Below are 24,443 nucleotides of genomic sequence, written 5' to 3'. Positions count from 1 at the left end.
CAGCCTGGTGCTTTATAACCACTTGAGGTTGGTGCTGGTGTGACCTCTGGTCTCTGTCCTCTACAGCCAATTCTCACCTGGACATCAAAAGAGTCCCCATTTTTCCAACTAGCCACCTCCACTGTGCCCAACACATTTCCAAGTCAGTTCCTGGCCCAACATGTTTTAATGTATCCCTAAGAATGGGTGCTAGGAGGCTGTGCAGTGAAATGGGAGAGCCTGCATTGCTGTGCAGCCACCCTGGGGCTTTTCAGCTGTTTCTCAGATGTCACTGAGAGGTGTGGGGGAACAGCATAGCAATCCCCTAGCTGGGAGATCAAACAGGTGAAGCAGGGAGAGCAGGTTTTTAACCCTCCAGGTAAAGATCACGGACCAGCTCTGGGATTCAAAACCTGGTAGACAGAGCAGCTTCTCCACTCCTCTTGCCCCCTCTCCCAGTCCTGTGGATCAGTTTGCTGAGGGCTTGTCCAGTCTGAAGCAATGACTGATGGATGGCTACACCTAGCTATTTGAACTCACCTCCCAGCCCAGGTAAGGAGAGTGACTGGTGAATGTTTTGTGGGAGGGGAAGGAAACAAAATTGAAGGAGTCCCTTTTTTAAGCTTGCCCTGCACAGTGTAACATCCCCATTTAGCAGCATCTTTCCTATGGCAGGATAGGGATTGAAAGTAGGGGCAGCAAATTGCATGCAGGTGGTTTTCAACTGAGCTATGGGGAAGTAAAATTGTTTTTGTTTTCAGTGGAGGATATATTCAGCTTCTTCCACTGCTCCATCATGCAGGACAAAATAATGTTGCTTTATAGCCCATTTTGTTTGTTTGTTTTAATCCTGCCTGCTACAGGAAGCAAGTCACTGTAGGAGCTTCTAGTTATAGTTGGACTTTTTCATTCAATTTCCTTCCATTTTTTTCTTCACTTTTTCATCTTCCCTATAGGATTGCTGTGGCCTTCGATGCCCAGGAAGTTCCTCACTCTAAACATATTAGGAGAGATCCTGCATGGTTGGTGTTGCCATTTTTAGCAGGGTTCCGCCTTCCCCTCAGGTCCGGCAGGAGAGGCATGTTACAGGTCCCATCTACCAAGGAACGTCATTTGACGGGGCTTAGGAGAGCTTTTTCCGCTGCAGTACCTGCCCTTTGGAACATAATTCCCCCCAAGGTTAGGCTGGCCCTGACCCTGCTGGACTTTCAGAGGCTCTTAGGACATGGTTTTATCATCAGGCTTGGAGATCCAGTGGTGGTATGGAGCCTGTCAGTTGGTTATATTGTTAGCAATTGTATGAAGTGTAGTGTACTCTCCTGCAAATTAAGTTTTAAATTGTTTTAATTGGTTTTTCTAATTCAGGTAGTCCTCACTTGCAGACCAAAATTGGGACCGGCAACTCTGTCACTAAACAACGCAATTGTAATGTGAAAAATCATGTGACCACACCCAACTTAGGATGGCAGTTCATCAGTTCCGGCTGCGATCATTCAGTAAATCACCTGCAGTCATTAAGTGAGATGTCATATGACTGACTTGCAATTTCCTGCCAGCTCCCCCATTGACTTTGCTTGTTGGAACTGGCTGTGAAGGTCGCAAATGGTGACCGTGGGACACTGCAACCATTGTAAATGTGCGTCAATTGCCACACACCTGAATTGTGATCACATGTTCATGGGGACACTGCAACAGCTGCAACTTCAAGGACTGGTTGCAAGTTTCCTTGTTCGATGCCATTGTAATTTCAAATGATTGCTGAATGAATGGTCAGTAAGTGAGGACTACCTGTAGTTTTTATTTTAGTTATTTATTTGGGTTTGTTTTTAATTGTGTGCGAAATCAAGTATGTGAGATGGGCGGCTATGTAAATTGAATAAATAAGTAGTTCAGTGCCAACTGCTCATCCACAAAACAGGACAAACATACATGCTGAGTTTCCATTGTTTCTAGTGAGAAAGCATCAGGCTTATAAAACTGCATATTTTCACTCCAGATATAACCTTTTTAATTATCTAGAACAACAGGCTATAACTAATCACTACAACCTATTTTACTACTCTAGGTAATTATGATTGCTTACTGACTGCCTCATTCAGCGACTGTTTGGTTATGACAGTGCTGAAAAAATAACTTTATGACCAATGCCCACATTTACGACCCTCGCAGGGTCCCTCAGTCATGTGATTGCCATTATAGTCAGTACGTGCTGTCCTGTACCTGACCTGTGGTTTTTCTTTTTTTCCCCTTGCAGAGGGGAGAGATTAGAGAGGAAGGGATTACAAGAGAGTAAGCAGGCACACAATGGGGAATACACATTGAAAGGAATGCTTTGGTGCTGGGACTAAGAGCCACAAGCGCATTACACAAACAGGTGGTATATTTTCCATTGTGTGCCTGCTTACTCTCTTATAATCCCTTCTTCTCCAATCTTCCTGCTCTTTTGGGCGGGGGGGGGAGAAAAATGGGTCAGGCACAGGAAAGCTTGCCTACAGAAATTGCTTGGATTTTTTTCTTCCCCCCTGCCCACACAGAGCAGAGAGATGGCTTAAACAATAATTGTATTATTTTACATTACTATTACTTTTTCTTTGATGATGAAAACAAAATGTGCAATTCCTGTTTATATCTTATAGGACAAAACGTCACATCTGAGCTATTGTGGTAAGAGAAAGAAATGTGGTTAATGGTTTTGCTTTTTGCAACTTTTTATTCATAAGAAATTCCATGAAGCAAATCACCAGGATCCACTTGGAATAGCATTAAAGGTTTGGGTGTAACACCCAGTGGCTTTACAAATGTTGCTGCTAACTGCAATTTTTAATGAGACAGAAAGGTGAGTATGATTTAAAAAATTATCCTTGATGCAAGGTAGTTTGAAACAGTGTATTGTTCTGTATTGAGTTACTCAAATTAGCTACCCTAATCAAATTTTGGAGAACTCATTCCTTTTTGCACACTTGGTTGTTCAATGTAAAGGAACAGTAAAACTACACACACAGCCATAAACAGAAGTTCTGCATTTAATACTCTGCCATTCTTACAGAGTAACTGAATTGTGATTGCCTTCACAGAGACACTGAATATTGTGCAATAATTATGAAAGTGCATAATAAATATTTAAAATGCATTACTTTATTTCAGCTAATAACATTTGACATATTTCTACAATTTACTTTGCACAATTTTCAAACAAATATCTAGCATGTTTTACCAGGAAAGACATTGCTACAACCAGCATTCCTTAAAATATAGAAAAATTTAAGCTATCTTCCCCATTTTTCCTAGCAGCAATATATCAATATTTCAAGTTCACAATTTAAATTCCATGCAATTTCAAGTCTTTTTTTCCCAGTATTAGAACTATTGACCAGTGAAACATATTAGTTGCTAAACTCCAGATTTTTTTCTAGTTTGAAAACCAATTTTTAAAAAATCAAAATTTCAGAAGAGGTGAATTCTCTTTATTTCCTTCAGGACTTAGTTTCATCAAAGGAGAGCTCAGATCTATTAGCTAGAAATAGAAAAGACATTATTAAAACGTTGACTAAACGCAACCTTTATATTCATGGGAATATAAAGAACACCATTTGCTAGGAAATCTACAGTGACAGTGCAGTTTTGACTCCAACCAATTACATCCAATTCAATATTAATTTTGCAATAGCCTATTAATGCCAGGTCTTGGCAGAATTTTGATGTTCTCTTTTTAATATTACATGCAGTATATTTAGCGTCAGATATTGCACAGAGCTTCAAAGATTCAGTTGAGTGCCTCTAACTATAAAAAATTGCAGTTAAACTTTTTGTCATCAACCACATGCAAACAATATTAAGAAGATAAAAATGGAGAATAGTCTTACCTGTCCTGTAGGTTTCAATGGAGGGGCTTTAATAATTTCAGGAGTGTTAAAAAGATCAATGAGAGGTTTGTTTTCACATTCCTGGATGGCCACTGGTGTTTTATCTCTTTCATATTCTATCAACAAGCTCTAGAAAAAGTGTTTTAACATGTTGCTTATTGCGCTAGCATATTCTCTAAAATATAGAACATCAGAACAGCTGCCCCCCAAAATACCTAAATCTTTGAGATTCTCACAGCTGTAACTGCTGCTCTAAACAATCTTTGATTTCAGTGCTTGTATGATGTAATTCAGATTTTCTCCTTAATGAGTCATCAGTGTAAGCTGAAGTTTCCCACACACCTTTCCTAAAAACTGACTCAACAAGAATCTGTATCTCAAGGTACTGAGCGGAGGCACCAATGGACTATTAATATAACCAATATTTAGAATAATTGAATTTAAATTCTTCTCAAGAGATATAAATCTCCTGCAAAGCACATTTAAAAACAAGGCCAACAAAAATCCTGCTTTATTGAAATACCATGATAAGCACCTGCTTAGTATAAAATATTACCATAACGATGTAAGCACACTAGAGGGTGACAGCATCTTTCAAATCCTTTTGAACATAGGTAGTATTTGCAACAGCAATTTCTACTGAAATACAAGTGTTGCATTTTGACATGGCAGGTATTTTTTTAAAAAGACACAGCAACTTACCTCCTTAGCTGGTATTACTTCTTCTACTTTCCCTTTTTTAGTTATGTCTTGTTCTATTTCAATAAAAGGTTTATCTGGTGAAAAATCAAGTGCAATAGGTATAACCTGTGGCAGAGAGAAGTCTTCCTCTGTTGAAGATGAGCTTGAAGACACCCATGTCTTGTTCTCATTCACATATTTAGAACTAGGTAGAAACAGCAAAAAAGCATTTTTATGCAGAATTCCAACATTGGTATCATTTCATTCTGTCATTATATGCAATTTCTCCTTTACCTCAATTCCACAGGAAAACAAAGTTATATGAGAGATGGACTGTCCTTAAAATGTATACTAAAATAAAGTGTTAAGATACTGTAAGATTTTTGTTTCAACAGATAATATATCTGTCTTTCAAGAAATCCTTAAATATCATGAGTCCATGTTTTCACTAGGCATACAAAAATACAGTAAAAAGCCAGCTTGATTCCTTCTTTCCTCAGAAATACATTGTTGTGGCAAATACATATTTACATCATTTGTACATAAATCAGGAAGCCACAGCCAGTAGAAATCACATGCCTATATCATAATACATCATGATGTATGAAGTGATTAACTGAAGAACTCCAAATGTGTTCAGCTGATGGATACCAGCATGGTGTCATAGAAAACCCTGCACCTTTTGTCTAAGTCTGAGCTCTCTTTCATTATAGTTTATTCAGCCAGAGAATTCCATACTGAAACCTTGTAGTCTTATTCTAGAATAGCTAAACTTGCTACATTCCTGGCATGCAAGCCAACATTTGAATTTTCTGAAATCAGTGGTAACCCGGGAAATGAGGCATATTAATAGGCAGTGACTACAGCAATGAGAAAAAGGGCAGAACACTCCACAGTACTGTGCTTGAGCAAGTCTAGATTTACCTAATTCCTGGAGTCTTTTTAGAAGACACACTAGAAACATGAAGAGCTAAAAGATTAGGAGATATCATTGTTCTGGGCACTGTTTTAGGGGTCAGTGTTGGAATTCCTGAGATACGTCGACCGACAGGGGTAGGCAATGTAGAATGCCTCATGTTTGGAGTCCGTAAAGCAAGCTTCACAGCAGAACAGGATTTTTGTACGGTTCCTTCTAATTGTTTGACAGGTGGGGAAACTGCAATATTGCTAGAGAGATTAAGGAAACATGAGAAATTTAACATTTAAAATTACAATCAAAATAGTCCTTATTTTAGTAGCTTATTTAAATTATGTTCAAGATATTCTAAATATTAGAAGGATAACATATCACTCACAGTAGTTCCAAAAGATATACAGGTGGTCCTTGCTTACCAACAGTAACTGGGACCAGGAACCCCATCGCTAACGGCACGGTTGTAAGGCACAACATCGTGTGACCACACCGACTTGCAACAGCAGTTCCACAGTCCCAGTTGCTGCTGTTAGGCAAATCCCACATGGTGACAGCATCCCACAGTCATGTGATCACCATTTGCAACCTCCTGCTGGCTTCCCCATTGAGTTTGCTTGTGAAGGTCACAAATGGCAATCACGTGACTGTGGGATGCTGCGACATCATAACTCTAAACCAGTTGCTGAGCACCAGAATTGTGATCACATGACCATGGGGAAACTGATGGCTGGAGCTACGAGGACCTGTCATAAGTACCCCTCATTCAGCACTGTCATAAGTTTGAACAGTTGCTGAATGAGTGGTTGTTCAGCAAGGACTACCTGTACTTTATAGTGGTCCAATTCAGATATTGCCCCAAACCATAGATAATTAAGCTTAAGAATTATTTAGTGTAATGTCTGAACTGGCAAACCTAAAGCACTGTGCCTTAAGGCTGAGCTTAATTCCACAAACACTTATTGTACCATAGCTTGCTAATTGCCCAGCCCTCTTATTACCAACCCCAGCTCAAAGTTTGTGAACATACAACTGCACGTACAGAATTTATCTAAGTATATTGATATTACAGCATTGCAGGATAGCTTGACAGAGGCTTTACTAGTTTTCACAAGAAATTAAGCATTTGGATTCTCTCTATCAAGATCCCAATCACTTATGTTACAAAACAGTTCAAGAGAAGACTAACAATGTAGTGGAAATCAGTACCCATAATCATAAAATTTTACCTTCCAATATTGCTACAAGACAGTACCAGATTTGATTGCAATACTCTGGTGGCTTCATTTTCTGAAAATGTATCTAAGGAGAAAATACAGTTGAAGTGGTTATATTAATTTTTCCAGGCACTCAAATATTCAACTGCTTAATTCAATCCTTTTTGGCCAGCATGTACAACAGTGCATATTAAGTACAGAATCAACACTGTCCAGAAGTTAGTGTAATTTAATGCATTAAGATCAGTTTCCTTACCTCTCTTTAAGTTTGGGGGTGCTGTTTTAGAGTTAAGTTTAGGACTTGAACTTGTACTTGCATTTCCCAGTGTGTTTTTTGGTAATAATTTCTGATCAGAACCTCCTTTCTGCAACTTACTGCTTGCAGTCTCAGATGTCAGGGTATATTTGGGTATATTCACAGGATTTCCTTTAGCACCACATCTGGGTGTGGGTTGCTTTCCAGATGCATCAGAGTGGGCAGCATTCACTGAAACCCCTTTCATAGGTTTAACTATGGAAATCTTGCTTGTTCCGGAAGAGTGCTTGGAGATGCCTGCAGGAGCTTTTGTAATACTTGTTTTGACTAGGAAATAAGAAGACAACACAGATTGCATTATCATTATTGTAGCCAAAACTTTTTAAAATGTCATAAAAGCAGACACCAGTCCCTGCTGCAATAGCCTTATACTCTGGATAGCAATAGGCATCCACATGTGTATGAAATGACAAAAGCAATGTTCCGCACTCCTGATGCAAGCTGAACCCCTTTAAGTATTTGTCATGATGCTGCACGTATGGATGAAAGGAAAAATAGACCGTGTAGCATCCCACACGTCCTGGGACAGATTTGTTTTTTTGAAAGTAACAGTCTGGTTGGACGAGAGCTACCGTAGCCCAGTTCCCTTCACCCAACCCACTGAAGCAATCCAGGAGGATACTATAGTTAAGAGTATCTGAAGTCATCTAATAGAATAGGAATACTTCATTTTACATACAGTGCATCTGGAAAGTGTTCAGATCCCCCCCCCCTTCACTTTTTTCAATTTTGTTATGTTGCAGTCTGATATTACAATCATTCAAATTCATTTTTTTCCTCATTAATCTACATTCAGTACCCCATAATGACAAAGTGAAAACAGAATTTTAGAAATGTCTATAAATTTATTAAAAAGGAAAAACTGAAATATCACATGTACTTAAGTATTCAGACCCTTTGCAACAACACTTGAAATTTAGCTCAGGTGTCTCTTGATTGTTGCTGAGCTGTTTCTACACCTTGATTGAAGTCCACCTGTGGTAAATTAAATTGATTGGACATGATTTGGAAAGGCACACACCTCTCTATAGAAGGCCTCACAGCTGACCATACTGTATCAGAGCAAAAGCCATGAGGTCAAAGGAACTGCCTGCAGAGCTCAGAGACAGGATTATTGCAAGGCACAGATCTGGGGAAGGCTACAAAAAAATTCTGCTGCACTGAAGGCTCCCAAGAGCACAGTGGTCTCCATCATTCTCAATTGGAAGGAGCCTGGCATGACCAGGACTCTTCCAAGAGCTGGTCGCCCGGCCAAACTGAACAATCGGGGAAGAAGAGCCTCAGTAAGAGAGGTGACCAAGAACCTGATGGTCACTCTGACTGAGCTCCAGAGATCCTGTGTGGAGATGGGACAAAGTTCCAGAAGGACAACCATCACTGCAGCCCTCCACCGATCTGGGCTTTATGGCAGAGTGGCTGGACGGAAGCCTCTCCTCAGTGCAAAACACATGAAAGCCCGCTCGGAGTTTGCAAACAAGCACCTGAAGGACTCTCAGACTGTGAGGAACAAGATTCTCTGGTCTGATGAAACCAAGATTGAACTGTCTGCCCTCAGTTCTAAACGTTATGTCTGGAGGAAACCAGGCACCGCTCATCACCTGCCCAATACCATCCCAACAGTGAAGCATGGTGGTGGCAGCATCATGCTGTGAGGGTGTCTTTCAGCAGCAGGGACTGGGAGACTGGTCAGGGTGGAGGGAAAGCTGAACGGAGCAAAGGACAGAGATATCCTCAGTGAAAACCTGTTCCACAGTGCTCAGGACCTCAGAGTGGGCTGAAGGTTCACCTTCCAACATGACAACCATCCTAAGCACGCAGCCAACACAGGAATGGCTTAGGGACAACTCTGTGAATGTCCTAGAGTGGCCCAGCCAGAGCCCTGACTTGAACCCTATTGAACATCTCTGGAGAGACCTGAAAATGGCTGTCCACCGATGGTCCCCATTCAATTTGCAAAGGATTTGCAAAGAAGAATGGCAGAAAATCCCCCAATCCAGGTGTGCAAAGCTTGTCGCGTCATACCGAAAAAGACTCAAGGCTGTAATTGCTGCCAGAGGTGCTTCAACAAAGTAATGAGTAAGGGGTCTGAATACTTATGCCAATGTGATATTTCAGTTTTTCCTTTTTAATAAATGTGCAGACATTTCTAAAATTCTGTTTTCACTTTGTCATTATGGGGTACTGAGTGTAGATTAATGAGAAAAAAGTGAATTTGAATGATTGTAATATTAGGCTGCAACATAACAAAATTGAAAAAGAGTGAAGGGCATCTGAATACTTCCCGAATGCACTATATATCATCCATCTGGGCCACCAAGGTTATTCGTGTCCTAAAATAGGGCCTGAACCTAGTTTTTCTTATTATGAACAACATACAACTCATTGTTCTTATTTAATTAAATTAGAATTTTACCACCTTTCAAGACTTTATTATTAGCCATGCAGCCAAACCACGCAGGAATAATATAGCCTCAGATCTGTATCATTCTTGTAGATAATAGTAATTTGATCCTAACAAATCAGGTTCACTCAATCACAATGCAGATGAAGATACAGCAGTGACTTATTGTATTTTTGAGATGTTCTGATAAATATGTTCACAGTCAGTTCTAACGTATTTAAAAGTATTTGCTGTTAAATTCATATTTTAAAGTATGCTTGTTCTGTGTATGTTCATTGCAGTGGTCTTTGACTAACTGCAGATTAAGTATTTATTTGCTTGCTATTTATATTAGCTGGGAAAGGTGGAAGGAAAGGGAAAAAGAGAACAATCAGCAGCAAAGTGGATGAACTCAATTACAGCAGTGATGGGTAGACCGTTAGACCTGAAGGACCAGGGTGGGGACAGATCATCCCAGAGAAAATCTATCTATATGGTCACTAAGAGTAAACACCAACTTGATGGCAAGTAATCAATCAATCAATTTATATTAGTGAGCACATATATTGTTCAGTCACAGATACTTGTGCTGTTGAAGAATTTACTCAACAGATGCATCACTGTCATCGCTGTACTTTCATACATACATTGTTCTGTCTTCGATGAATAGCTGTGGCTCCTCCCTTCCCCACTCAGGGCCTAACTCTGACCACTTGAATATGTCTTCATTAAGTTACAGTTCCCCATTCTCTATAAACTATGCACTAGAATCAAACCAATTTAATAATTACCATTTCCTCTTTTAGGAGAAATTGACAGACTTGAATTCAAACTTGAATTCATGCTGGAAATGGAGGAGGAGGAGGAAGATGAAGTATTTCTTCGCATATGAACATCATTAGGAGGTTTCAGTTGTCTTGTCTTCATTCCCAACTGTAAAGACAATGATAAATGATTTGGCTGCATGCCAAGAAGTATAATCAGGCACGCTGGTCTTACCACTGAGCTTTAGATTTTTTCATCATCAAATTAGGGATATTGCATCTCTTTGCAGGTTGCTGGTTTTAGGCTTTACCTGGATAATTTCAATAGTAAGCACACGGGAAACCTGCTCATCTCTCCCACTCTGTTGTAGCATATGGATTTTCTTCTATTCAGCAGCAAGAAATCAGGCCAAATTAGACAGAGCTTACTACTTTGCAAATTACATTTCTGCATCACTGGATTATCATGCTGGATAATCATGCCTTATCATGCTGATTCATTGCATGGGAGAAAATCAAAACACCTCCCAAAGACACAGTTAAAATATTGAAATGCCATGTATAACTTATTAGCAACGTCCAAATCCAATTAGTTATTAGTTAAGAGTATTCACCTTGCTGGGAGTAGGGAGAGTTCTCTTGCTTTGCATAGATGAACTGGTAGAGAATGATTCTCCTGCATCCGAAGCTATGCTTGATTTGTCAGAAAGCAAATCTTCAGACGATCCCATACTATTTGAGTAAATTGTGTTGGAAGGACTAGGCAATTTTCCTTGTTTGGGCTGCAAGATTTGGATTTGAAATATTTGTAAAAGAAATAGGTATCAGAAATATAGAAAAATATCACATTCTCTCCATTAAATTAAAACATTATTGAATAAGTATGTCATCAAACTGTAACCAGACCACTAGTTAAGAGAATCAGATGATCTGTTCTCAGAATGCAAATATTAAACATTCCAATATTATGGAATCCAATTCATTTACGCTCTCCCTCCTCTCCAAGCTATACATCGTCCTGTATGAATTATAGTTGAAAGTGCAGACTGCACTGAAAAGCATTGTTCTGAAGTAATACTTCACACTGAAAGATCATGCATATGTGCAAATGTCTTCTGCTTTGCACTGTCTCTTCTTATGAAGACAAAGCTTCTTCCTGCTGCCCCATTTATAGTGGCACATCAGACAATATCCTCTATCATATTCAGGCACAGAAACAGTCTGGGGAAAATTTGAAATAGAACCTGCAACAGTTTCAAGGTCTGTTCAGGTTAGGGCAGAGCTAACTACATTTCAGGAAATCAGGGGAGCTGGTAAACCATCTTCAAAAGCCTTAGGCCTCCCTCTGGCTCTTTTTCTTGGCATCTTTAAAGTTCTGGGTTTTTTTTCCCTTCCTCATTTCCAGGTTAAGATTCTAATTCTAATGCCACTGGCTAAATGCATTTTTGCAATAACACCAATAAGCATTTAAACAAGCAATAAATTACACACTAGCCTCAGACTGTACCTAGCCACTTTTACCTAACATTCTGACCAATCACAGTGATAAGAATCAGGAATGTTGTTTTAGATTCATGAATTCAGGTAATATCCTTAAAAGTCAGGAGCTCAGAAACAAAAAGAACAATATTTACAAATCCACAGATTTAAATACAAACTAGAAAGAAAATTACCATTCTAATATTATGACATAACTTAAAGCTTAGAGTATAATGTAAAAGGAAAATCTTTACCTCTCCTACCGCTAAGTAACTGTTATTTCTAAATGCAGGTAGTGTTTTTACAGTCTGAAATTTGCTTCTTTTTTTAAGGTTTGTGTCATTCTTTGCATGGGCCAAGGGTAGAGTAGGAGTTTCTGGTAATTTATCTGTTTTAGCAGGACTTGATGTGTTCAGAGGCATTTGGGGAGAATGAGCACTATCCATTATTGTGACAGGTTGCCCTAAACGCTTCTGAATTGAAGGCAACAGTTGGCCACTTGGACTTTCCCATATACAGTATGTCTCTCTTCTAGTGGCTGTTGGTGTTTTATCTGTCACTACTCCTTTTTCAAGGATTTTCAGTTTTGACCTTGATTCTTTCACAAATTTTTCGGCAACCTCTGTCTTTTCCTTCCCTGGATGGACAGTATTGTTTTTCTTTGTTTTGCTTCCACTTTTAAGCTGGAGAGCTAGCAAATGAGCTTCTTTAAATATTTCCACAAATTTATCACCAGCAGGAGGGCTCCATGCTAGGTCATTTGTAAGTGACGGAATTCTATTTTCACTTTCTTCATGGGTTTCAAGAGACACAGCAATACATTTTTCTTTATGGCCCATTGGTCCAATAAAAACTTCATCTTCATTTTCACTATGACAGAGACAAATTAAGTCAGATAACTGCACATTCTTCTCTCTGCTCTTAATGCACCTTGATTTTGATACTAATTTTACCTTGTGGGAGACAGTGAAAGGTCAAAATCAAATTTTTCATCGGTCAGGAGGTGAAAATCTGAAATTACAATAGTCCGTCATACATTACTATTATGACTTCTGGGATTCACTTTTTTCTACAGGAACTAAATTATCATACAGCAAACTCTCAATATAATAGGCACTGGTTTAATGAACCTTCAGTTTAACGGACAGACTCTGCTTAACAGGTACTCACAGGGCTGGGACATCAATGGCAGTGACTGAAGGGAGGTCAGGGGCAGGAAAGATTGGTGATTGGTGGCATATGCTGCACTAGGAGCTGCTGAGGGGAGGAGGAGGTGACACATTTAACACTTACTATAGTCATCACTTTCCTTTACTAATTGTCAGACTAAATCCTCAGCATTCTTTACTATCACACAATAACAGTAATATGTCAAAAACAGGCTATTCAATGACATTATTAAATGTAGTATGAAAATTAAAAAACAGGGAAAGCAAGGAAAGAAGAAATCTGTTCCAGTTGGACCATTCCCTCCAGCTGATCTGCAAGAAGAATTCCAATGTTTATTTTAAAAATATTGTTTTTTTATTTATAATTAATAATTGGTTTGGAAGCTGCTTTAATAGAATTTGTAATAATAAAGATCTTTGCTAGCAAGTCAGTTACTGTATCTACACTTTATTTAACTTATATCCTAAAAAAAGTTTTAAGGCAAGTAGAAAGTGTGTGTGTGTGTATGTGTGTGTAGCAAATAGCTTAATTAAAACATTAGCATTAAAGTAAACACACTTAATGACAATAAGATAAATAAGATTACCTATGCTATTTTCATTAGTGATTTTAAATGCTATACCAGGCATTTGCTTTGTGTTTCTGGTAGACCGTGATGTGCAGGTTGATCAAGGGTGGATGTAGTGGGATGTCCTGGTGCAAGAAAAGGACAATCTGGGGGAAACTACCAAGTCATGTATTTCTCAAACCGCATCTGTCACCATCAAGTGGACTTAGCCTGATTTTGAGACTTTTCTGTAGCAGTCGCAAGAGTAATTAGAAAGACACTTTGCGTATTTAAATTATTGTTTTAGCACCTACCATTGAGGTGAACGTCTGCTGTTTTATATTCTGAATGCAATGTTTTTCCATCTTCCATGATGTCACTGCAAAACAATTTCACATCTCATATGTTAGGAATTAAACAATTCAAGCTATCACTTTAGCCCATTGTTTTGCATAACTGAGCAGAAATGATAAAAATGGTCAATTCAAAGAGCTAATTGTTATAATACTGATACATCCATATAAGAAATTTCTATCTTGCGCTATAAGGAAGTTTAACTATTCCAAACTTATTAATGGCCAAACTAACTGAAGTTCAGTTCTGTCCAGTATGCACATCTATCATCCTATTTAGCTCTGCTGGTTAATCTAATGTGAAAGCAGAGGTATAGTGAAGGTGATCCTGTTTTTGATACAAAGTCCAGTCCAGTAAGTTTTCCTTTAGTTTATCTGCATTTGACAGTAGATAAATTAGAGCACATTTTAAGAACTTGAAGCTTAATATAAGACAGATTAGACCTTGTTTTTAAGATTGGAATTTTACTCCAAAGAATTTCTATGTCCCCACTCCCACTACTAAATTTTTGCAGCACACACTGATTATGATGGGAATTCTAGCCTTATATAAAGCAATTTATTTTTTAAAAAATCTGCCCAGCTGCTGCCATGGAAACGGATGATTTCAAATATGCTACAACAATATAACAGTAGCATATATTGATATATCAGTAAACCCCATTGGGCAATAGAGTTGATGCTACACATTTAAAGACACTTTTCAGAGAGTGATGTATGGTGAAAGGTTACAGGTTGCTTCCTTCTAATAACAGTACAATCCTTCAATACCATATGAACTTGGACCAGCATTCCTACCCTGATCACAATTTGGCTTCATAACATTTAAGATGTATCCTTGTTTAGCTTTCAGGTATGGAATTATATTTTCAAGTTAGCTTTTTTCATTGCTTCCCAGCTCTGCTTTATTAGTCTGTCTGAGCAACACTGGAGGAAGAATCTTCCTGCAATGAATTGTCTTTCTATTTCCTAGCTGAATTCCTTCCTCTCGTTTCACTGAACACTTTTATTGATTTTAGTGCTTGGGAGAAAGCTTCAAGTCTGCTAATGCACAGTTCAAGAAGGTCATTTGGCTCTGCTGTAAAACCATCTAGAAATAAGCTCTGCTTTCATCTGAAGTCCTTCAGCTTTTTGGGATGTTGGACACAGCATCTTACTTGCATTTTTGAGGCGCCTGCCTCAAAGAATTATAGTACTGTTTCAAGAGCTTACTTTGAAGCCAATAAAACTTTGTTTCCTGTTATTAGACAGCTGATCCTTTAGAACAGAGTTTTTCAACCTCCGCAACTTTAAGTTTAACATGCTGGCTGGGGAATTCTGGGGGTTGAAGTTCACACATCTTAAAGTTGATGAGGTTGAGAAACACTGATTTAGAAGCTTTAAGCCCTATTAGACTGAAGCAGTACAATAGGTCAATCAATGAAAAGCAGAATAAACTTTGCACGGGAAAGAAAAAGGCAAAATGTCTGTCTCCTGAGGGAAGCAGCCTGTTCTCATATCTGCAGTGTCGCTTGCGATTAGGTGCCTTATAAATTGAATAAATAAAATTAGGCAAGTCCCATCGCCTTTTGGGGGGGTGCGTAAAGATCCCATGAAGTTTCTCGCTGTAATAAACTGTCCCCTGCCACTCTTACGTTGCATCCCTCGCCCAAACACCTCCAAGGCTTACGTACACCCTTACCGCCAGGCCCTCGTGGACCGTTCACACGTGAATAAATTGGACACTCCTCGGAGGACGCGCCCGGCCCGGTTTTCCCGTCTCCAGAGCCGGGATGAACAAAGTTTAGCTACACCACCGATTGCCGCTTGCACACAGCCTGGAAGCCGCTAAATGTAACCCCAAACCTCGGAACTAGATTCGAATTCACCTCAGAAAGGGATCAAAGCAAAATCCAATTCCCCTCCGTGGAGCTCCCCGCGATTCCATTTCAAATGGCCACTCCACCCACCCCCAGCCCGTTTCTTCCACCTCATTGGTTGGTTTAAACGACGCTCACAGCCTCCTAACCAGTTAGAGAAAAATCAGTGTCCGCGCCACCTTACGCTACTCTAGTGCAACACGGAATTTGTAGTTTTTGTCATTCCCCTTCCTTCCTACCCGAGCGACGCTCAACATTCTTAACCGCTCGGCGACCGCTCTAGGAAGACCAAGAGCTTGAGGGAAAAAATTGATACAGTACCTTGCCTAACTCCAGCCTTCGATTAAAAGCCCGGGGACTAACACAGAGAGGCTCTTTCCACTTGGGGCCTCCAAGCGTAGTTTTGGCGCGTTTTGCCAAGTCACCCTGATCCCAAGTGTTGGCTTCCCAAAACATTTTAAGTTGCTGCTGTGCTCCCCCACAAATACAGCACACGCAGGAGAAGATTGGGGTTGTGGTGGCTCTTGTTTTGAACCAGAAGATCAGCTCATATTATAGCTTTATGCCTGTTTTCAGCATAGACCAGAATGAGAGTGCAGCATCTCTTTCTGAGTCATTGAAGTTGGGGCACGTTGTGCTCTAGTGCATATTAGGAACAATTGGTGTACAGATGCTTTCATGAATAACGTATTGGTTTCATCTTGGGGTCATCTCCCGAGGTTTCTTACTGCCCTCAGAATGATTCCTCTTGTCAGTGAAGAGGTGCAGAAGATGGATTACTCTGAGGAAATTTTCCATGGCTAGCTACACCTTGAGCTGAAAATGTCAGGGCTTTTTAGACTTTGTGTTAACAAAGTTATGTTTTCTCCAGGAAGTGTCAAATCAAATATCCCCTGCACCACAGTTAATTTGTTTTTTAACATCACCTCAGCATATTTTTGTTTTTGCAGTACAGTATTAGAGCAGAGTAACTTTTATTTTCTGCTCAGGATGTGTGATTCAGAAAATGCCAGTGATTTTCAAAATCTGAGCCACCACCATGAATCCAGGTGATCCATGAAGCACTATGGCGGGCATATACGACTGTAAGATAGACCATATGCAGCCTTCAGTTCATGCCCCACCACCCAGACCCCAACAGCATACCAGCCAAGAAACACAGGGCTTGACTATAAAATAAACGTGGCCTCCTCCAATAATGGGAATAACATGCCGTTCACTTGGAAAGGAAGAAACATTGTATTTCCTTCAGAAAGGAGAGATCCAAAATAGAGATCTGTTTTTCTTTCTGGAAATACTTGAATGGATGAATTATATTTGCAGTATTCATTGCTAATATTTATCATGCTGTTCTTTGAGTTCCTTTGAGCTAGGCAATTTTATATCTTAGGTTCCTAAAGCATGTTATAACTAGGGCACCCAACTCAATATGTACATAATTATGGGTACACATGTGTATTATTTTACTTTAAAAAGATGTTATTCTTTATTTTAAAAATCTGCCTATTTCCACCTTAGGAGGAGAGCCATGTTGGTTGATGGTAGTAAAAAATCAGGGGGATTCTTGTAGCACCTTTTCCGACTGACAAATTTCACTAAAAATCATAAGCTTATATTTAATAAAATCTGTGAGTTGGAAAAGGTGCTACCAGACTCCTGATTTTTTGCCTATTTCCAAGTAATGCAGGTAATCTCACATAATACATCAGGAAGAAATAATATTGGAGCCGTGGATAAGAATGTCTCTATATTCTAGGATGCATGTATCTCCTTTCATCCGGATGCAACATTTGAGAAGAGATCCCAAAAGGGTGGGTGAAGTGTACTCTCAGTGTCCCTGCTGAATATTAACCTAAAACTAACTTGAAGTGATTTATGAGATGGAAACCTCCCACCCAGGACTTCTGTGGGGGGCTTTGAAATAAACAGAGATGATTTGCTGCTTCAAATCTAGAAATGCAAATGCTTGTTTGGCAAAAAAGCAGTATTCCAAATGTCTTTTCATTGAATTTTGAAAACAGAATGGTGTCTCCTTCAGTCAAGCTCGCCTCCCTCATTCTGCCACCCCCCCATCCCCCCCACCCCCACCACTCTGTTCCTTTTGAAAACACACATGATACAAATAGGGAGGACTTTTTCTACGGTTCCACTTTTGGAAAAGAATACAGCAGACTTAGCAGCTTCTGTTTATAAAGACTGAGTAGCCAGTGAGGAAAGAGAACCCGAGTGTGATCATTACTTGCAACCAATCTGTGGTGTTTCCTGGGATTTAATCCTGTTTAGTTGTGCAAAACAGCCTTCTTGCTACTAGTTTCAGTTCACTGATTGATAGGCCCTTGGCTTTGGGGGAAAGAGGCACAAGAGCCATCAAGAAAGAAATGAATGTCTCTAGGAGGTAAGTGACCTGGGTTCACAATCTGAGAGCCGGAAGCAAGTTCACTGTCACTTGTCCTTTTTCCCTCTTTATAGCTGAGTTTTAGGGACTCTGATAAGGTGTTGTCTTTAGAAATACAGAATTGACTTGTTGCAAGATTTGCCATGACGTCTGCTGGAAGATTAGGCTGTGGAAGATTAGGCTGTGAACAGTGGAGAAGACAGAAGCAGAAGAAATTGAGGGTGTTGGTCTGTCTGCTTAAGTTTTAGCTAATAACAACTCCTGGAAAGCCAGAATTTGATGGGAACAGGAATGCTCTAGGGAAGCAGAGTTAATGGTTTTTTATACTTCCATTTTTCTGGATCTGCTTTTTGAAATGGAAGCTTACATTTATTTACCCCAGTAAATCCATGCAATATTTTATTTTAAAATGGAATGCATAATGTAGTTGATGTAAATTTTTCCAGTGATTAATATAAGGTACCCACATCTGTTTAAATATTTGTGGAGATGGGTGGATGGCCAGCTGATTTGGTTTTCAGATGCTCTTACACAGAAGGCAAAAAAACAAAACAAAAATATAACCATGTGGTATAGAGAGCAGTGTGTTTAGGACTGCAGCCTCCTTCCAGTCCAGAATTGGTCCTGTTGCATGCCACTAATAACTATTCTTTTAAAAAAAAAGGCATTGTGAATTCAGTTGAATATTATTGCAGGTCAAGAGTTATATAAAGATTCTCTCACTTAGCTCAATTCCTGGTCTAGTTTTCTTGGCAGTAAGAGAGAACTGGCTTGCCTTCTTCCAAGATATATATTTAATTTCCCAGTATAATCTATCTGGTGGGCTCCTGTCTATGTACTAACTAGGACTTCATTATTAGGATAAGCCTAGTTGGGTAGATGATGCTACTTGCTGTGATAAAACCAATAGACGTCCATCATAAACAGCCATTCCAGTTCTACTTCTGAGATAATCAGAACTGCTCTTAGATCACTGCTCAAAGTACATTAATCACCTAAACTCAAATGGAAACTAATGGAACATAAAATAGTCACAGTGATTTTATCTTCTTCTTTTGATTTCAATGGGACTTAAGCTGCCACGTTTCTTGGCTTGGAGCAAGTAAGTTTTAAAAACCTAGTTAAAAGTATAAATATTGGATAAGAGTACTGTAGCCTCACTGATTTGTATCATGGGATGCTTAAGTAGATTTGATAATGCAACATCAGTTTTAAAAAATGAAGAAGAAAGCTTGGGAAGGGAAGAGGAAGAATTCAACACATATATTTAATGAGACAACAGATATATTTAACAAGATATAATGGATTTGGATAGATTATTTGTTTGACATGTTATTTTTGCTCTCTCTCCCTTTTTCTCTCAGTTCGTTGAATTAAAAAACTAAATAGAGCAAGATTCAGACCACAATGTTATACATGTTTATTTTCCTTTAAGTCTTACTGAATTCAGTGGAATTTATTTCCAGTCAGAATTCCACGTTTAGAATTGAGCTGGATGTATCCAGTATGCCTAGTTCATCAATTTCCTCAACTATTCGAAATTCAAGTTAAATGCTGACCAGTTTTGTGAAAAAAGAAGAGTTAATTTTCCTGTAAAACAATAATATCTACATTTTAAAAAATGCAGTGTATATACAGGAGCCAAATGTCTGACAAAGATGTCATATTTTAAGACTGGAGATTCCCTGGCTGTTTTTGTAGGTGGGTCTTCTGGTCAGTCCTGATTCCTGGCAACTACAGGGACTAATCCTAGTCTTAAACTCTGTTCATTTTGATGTTCATCGAGCATTTTTTAGGGGAGATGGTAAGGAAGGAGTTTGATAATGTCCTTTTGTTTTTTTGTTTGGCAGGATACATTGCCTTCGTGCTCACCGCCCTAAACCATCAGCAAGCCCTGGAGAGAACTGGCACAATTCTTGTGGCTGCAAACACTGGTGTGAAAATGAGCAAACAACAGTCCGCACACTCTATACGCTGATCGTCATGGTTATTCTTATTGCAATTTGGGGAGTATGGGCAAGGAAAGATTACTGAGTTTATTTAATAATCTGTTTCTCTATCAAAAATTCAAGACACCTGCTGAAGACAATAACAAAGGTAGCACTTTTAAGCAGTGATGCTTTTCTTCAACTCAGGAATGGAATTACTATTACTAGTGGGTTAATACTACTTTCTCAGCTTACACTAAATGTAAGAAAGAAAATAATGTAAAAGATTATTTTGATATGAGTAAGACTAATATGTATAGCACTTTAAAATCAAATGTAAAATGTGCTACATTTATCTATTAAATATACATACTCAAAACAGTTTTGTCAATATTTTTGCTGGTCTGGAGATGTCTTTCGACATTCATCAATGGTCTTGTATTTCAGGTACCCAATTTCATAGCACCAAAATATGGACACGATCATTTGGAAAGGATTGAAGTGGTAGGTTGACTATGCAGGTGGATCTTATAGATCCAATTCAGTATTCAGTAAAATAGAGCTTGTACATGCTTCACTGGTTGTCTCACTATACTCTGGGATTTAACTCTGCATTGACTAGAGTGTGCTCTCCGCTCAACCTAAATTCAGTCAGTCAAAAAATAGGCAATTAACAATAACGCTATGATCTACTATGTAATGTTATTAGAGAACTGGATGGCTGGCATCTGAACCCCTGTATGGTGCTTTATATGTTACCTAGGTGTGTAAGCAGGATGTCTAGCTCAGAAGACTGTGACATCCAGGGATGCTGAACTGTAACTCGGGTGATGATTGGCCATCATGGCTAATGGCCATCCTGACTCGAGAAAATAAAGGTAGTACTGTAGTCCAAATTATCTGGAGGGCATTAGCAAGGAGAAAGATGCTGCAGTGACATTTTTTGGATTCTTCAACTAGGACAGGAAAGGGAAGAATTCTCCAAGAGTCCTGCCATTTACCCAACCATTGGCCTTTAGAAAAATCTTGCCCTCTCCCTTTTATCTGTAATGTGAATGAAATGCTTGCCTATAACACTGGGGGTTTGGAAAGGTGAATTAATTAACATTAGAAAAACTCTCCGAGTTCCTGTGGTAAAGGTTATGTTTAAACATGTGATTACTGTAGTGTTGTTTCTTTACTAGAGGGATCATACTTCATTTATTACCCAAGATTTATTTTCAGAAACTGATAACACACTATACCAGCTTTCCTCAGTTTCATGACCTACCAAAGTATAAAATTATGAATCTCATTGCCCAGTTAGTATGGTCAATATGCATGCTGGCTAAAGATCATGAGAGTTGTAGTACAAGACATCTAGAACAGTGTTTCTCAACCTCAGCTACTTTAAGGTGTGGACTTCAACTCCCAGAATTCCCCAGCCAGGATTCTGGCTAGGGAATTCTGGGAGTTGAAGTCCACACATCTTAAAGTTGCTGAGGTTGGGAAATACTGATTAGAGTGTGCCATGTCAGGGGTGGTTATTAGACACGCATGAATACCAGGAAGAAAATCTTAACATTCGGTTTTCCTAAAACAGTGTTTCTCAATCTTAGCAACTTTAAGATATATGGACTTCCACTCCCAGAATTCCCCAGCCAGCATTGTTTGCAGAATTTCCACTTGAGATATATCTTGACTATAATGCCATCTTAATATGTTTCTTTTTTGTTTGTTTTGCTTCTAAATTACTTTTGATTTCCTGATGATCAAGTTATCTTTTAGTTGGCTGGCTTGGAATGGTTATTTTCTGAATTGTGTGAATTTATGGGGTAGTCCTTGTAGGTTTAGTCTGTAAACACTTTTGAAAGATTTGTTCAATACAGTCATTTTATACATTCAAATATAAAGCAGTAACATAACAAAATTGAAGCAACATATGTAGGTCTGTGGCCTTTTATTAGATTGGATTAATCTAATGGTTTATGCAGATTTCCCGACCCAATAGCTTCCAGATCTGTGGGAATACAATTCTTATTTTCAAGTTGGAAATAATAGAAAGCTGTGTCCAACACATCTGGGGGCAATGGGTTAAGGAAGTCTGATTTAAACAATTTGTAGGTTGCTTTAGAAAACAAATAATGGTGGGCTAATTTACCCTGTACACAACCACAAGCTTTCCTTTACACTAGAAAGCATGGTCTGAAGTTTCAAAGTCTTTGCAGCCCCCCAAAGTCTAGAGTGAGATCCCAGACCTCCAAAAGTTGTGAAATTGTAGCTGATGCAGGAGAAAATGTTTCAAAGTAGAGACTAATTACATTAACTAGATGTACTTAATTTACATTTAAATGAAATCAAACTTAGTTTGTAACTTGGCCCATCAAAAGCCAACTGTAATTCCTGGCCAACGAAAAGTTGTATATTGTATGGAAGGATTGGAGAATATTAGCTGCTTTCTTGTTTATTAACTTGGCCTCCAAGCTCCAGAGAACCAAAAGAGGTACCAAAATGGGTGCCGTCTACCTTGCAGGTTGTTAAGGAGCTCATTTCATCCCCTAAAACATCTGAAACCTTGCAATGGTGGGAATTTTTACTCACTGTAACTCAGCTGCTGGCCTGCTACTTAGCTGTTGCTGTAAACATTGTAGAATGTGGTAGTTTAGAAGTGAGTTGTGTTGTGTTTTATTTTTTGTGCAGGGGTCCCTGAGACCTGAACATTATTTCAAGGGTTTCCCCAGTATAAAAGCACCAAGAAAGGCTGCCTTAACTACTACTTCACACTAGAAGTTGCAGACTTCTGCCTATGTCTTGGGATTTTTTACCAACACAGAAGCTGGCCCATTATTCTGAAGTTTTTAAAACAAAATCAGTCAGGCTCAGTTCACCTCTAAGGGTACGATTGACGAACAAGAGACCTCAGTTCATGATACATGCATTCCCCCAGGGAACAACAAAGTTACAGCCCATTAGTTTACGTTAACTGGACTCAAGCCATTTTTCATGTAGGTTCAAAAAAGGATATGATTTAAATCTACCTGCTTGCCACCAGTTAAAGTTACCAAAAATAGCATCTTCACTTCAGCCAGCAAGTTGAATAATATATTCCATGCGTCATTTCTTTTGTCAGGGAATGAAAACAAGTCTTTTAAGTTTCCACGATAAAAATGTACTACAAGGCTGTTCTGTATTCTGTTTTCAAAGCTTTATATCCTTTTCTCATCCAGCTCTAGTTATCATTCTGTATCTTTCTCCCTCAACAAGCTTTTTAAAAGGCAGCTTGTCTAGAAAAATACCCTGTAAAACCAGTCCAACTTTTGCTATTACCAGGTTGCCTAATCCTTCATAAGAAAATCTTGCAGACATCATAATCCTTAGCATAAGGATCTAATTTGAAATAATTCTATCATTACATATTGGTCATTTTTTATTTCTCAAAGGTATGCTGTGCAAACAGAATTTTAAGGGTTAAATGTTTTCCACATATGCTTGAAAGATTAACCTCTAGGCAATTCTTAATTGTTCATGTAAAAGCAACATTTTTCTAGATTGGTCATTTAAACACCTAAATACTAATTCTCAGATGTTAAAGGTTTGGCTTCTATTTATTAAAGTCTGCCCTTAAACGAAAATTAGATGCAACATCAGTATTGATGTCCCAATTTATTAATATAGTACATCATTGTAGCACTTTAGTTAAAGTGCTAGGCTAGACCCATGGAAACACAAGTTCAAATCCACTGCTGGCCACCAAAACTCACTGGGTGATACACAATTGTATTTTCCACAAATCCTTTTTTTTTTTTTTTGCATTTTTCAACAAATGGCTTACATTTCAGATTTCATGGCTGACATCTTTAGTTATTTCTTCTACGAACAATATAGTACAATGCATAGTTATGGTGTATATTCTACACTGCCCAAGTCTAACTGGGCAATGGGTGAGTGGGTCAGGAGTTAGTGGACTGAAAGAGTTTTAGCTTGATATATGAACTTTTTGATAACTTCAGAGAAGAAGCATCAAGAGATCTTTGTGGTTTTGCTTCAACTTGTATGAACATGTCAAGTGCATCCCGCTTCCCAGAAAAAAGATTTGTTAGCCAAATCTGCAACAACTGTGTACGTTATAAGTATAAACTTCAAAGTTTTGGGTCAGCTCAGGTGATGTTGCTCTAAAGGAGCTAACCATAATATCTATCCAATTCAAATATCTTTGTTTTGGAAGCAAATTTGACATAAGTCCAAGGCAGCAGCATGACAGAACATTCTCTACTTAAGTGCAATCACATACATAGATCTATTTGTTCTCAGCTTCTCCAACAGCCCTAAAAGCAAAGAAAAATCAACACATTCTAAGTTTTACAGAATGAATTATAGGTCATCATGTCCAGAATCAAAAAAGCTGCAAGAGGTGGAACAAAGTGATCTGTTACCATATATCCTCATACTGCTCCATGTTCAAAGATTAAGCTGTCAGGCTTCCCCAACCTAGCGCTAGCACAATAAATGTATTAATCCTACAACCTCCAGAATTTCCATCCAACATGACCACTGCAGTTGTACTTCAAACACAGAGGGCACCAAATTAGGGCAATTCAGTTCCCACAGTAAGGGAGAAATCTC

General features: G+C 38.8%; 1 protein-coding gene across 5 annotated transcripts in view; it reads right to left on the bottom strand.

Annotated features, from left to right (window-relative positions):
* Nucleotides 1-3,004: 3,004 nt before the first annotated feature.
* Nucleotides 3,005-24,443, bottom strand: part of GTSE1 (G2 and S-phase expressed 1) — a 32,964-nt gene continuing 11,525 nt past the window's right edge. For 2 of the 5 annotated variants that reach the window (XM_088141631.1, XM_025171914.2), the window contains exons 2-12: nt 13,621-13,685; nt 12,543-12,600; nt 11,844-12,459; nt 10,725-10,892; nt 10,138-10,279; nt 6,907-7,233; nt 6,663-6,735; nt 5,448-5,690; nt 4,545-4,728; nt 3,843-3,971; nt 3,005-3,493 (exon numbers count right to left, since the gene is read on the bottom strand). In XM_088141631.1, coding sequence (XP_087997757.1) covers nt 3,416-3,493; nt 3,843-3,971; nt 4,545-4,728; nt 5,448-5,690; nt 6,663-6,735; nt 6,907-7,233; nt 10,138-10,279; nt 10,725-10,892; nt 11,844-12,459; nt 12,543-12,600; nt 13,621-13,678 — 2,076 coding nt within the window. In that variant the 5' untranslated portion in view covers nt 13,679-13,685 and the 3' untranslated portion in view covers nt 3,005-3,415. Of the gene's footprint in view, nt 3,494-3,842; nt 3,972-4,544; nt 4,729-5,447; nt 5,691-6,662; nt 6,736-6,906; nt 7,234-10,137; nt 10,280-10,724; nt 10,893-11,843; nt 12,460-12,542; nt 12,601-13,620; nt 13,686-15,332; nt 16,917-24,443 lie in introns of those variants that run through there. The other 3 variants (XM_007436308.3, XM_025171913.2, XM_007436307.3) reach the window with 3 other exon arrangements.

The sequence above is a fragment of the Python bivittatus genome, unplaced genomic scaffold (assembly GCF_059951505.1).
Source record: "Python bivittatus isolate LINGU-HERP-01145 unplaced genomic scaffold, Pbiv_v1 ctg000330_np1212, whole genome shotgun sequence".
Taxonomy (NCBI): domain Eukaryota; kingdom Metazoa; phylum Chordata; class Lepidosauria; order Squamata; family Pythonidae; genus Python; species Python bivittatus.
Note: the sequence above shows the minus strand (reverse complement) of the source record. Positions and strands in the feature narration are given on the sequence as shown.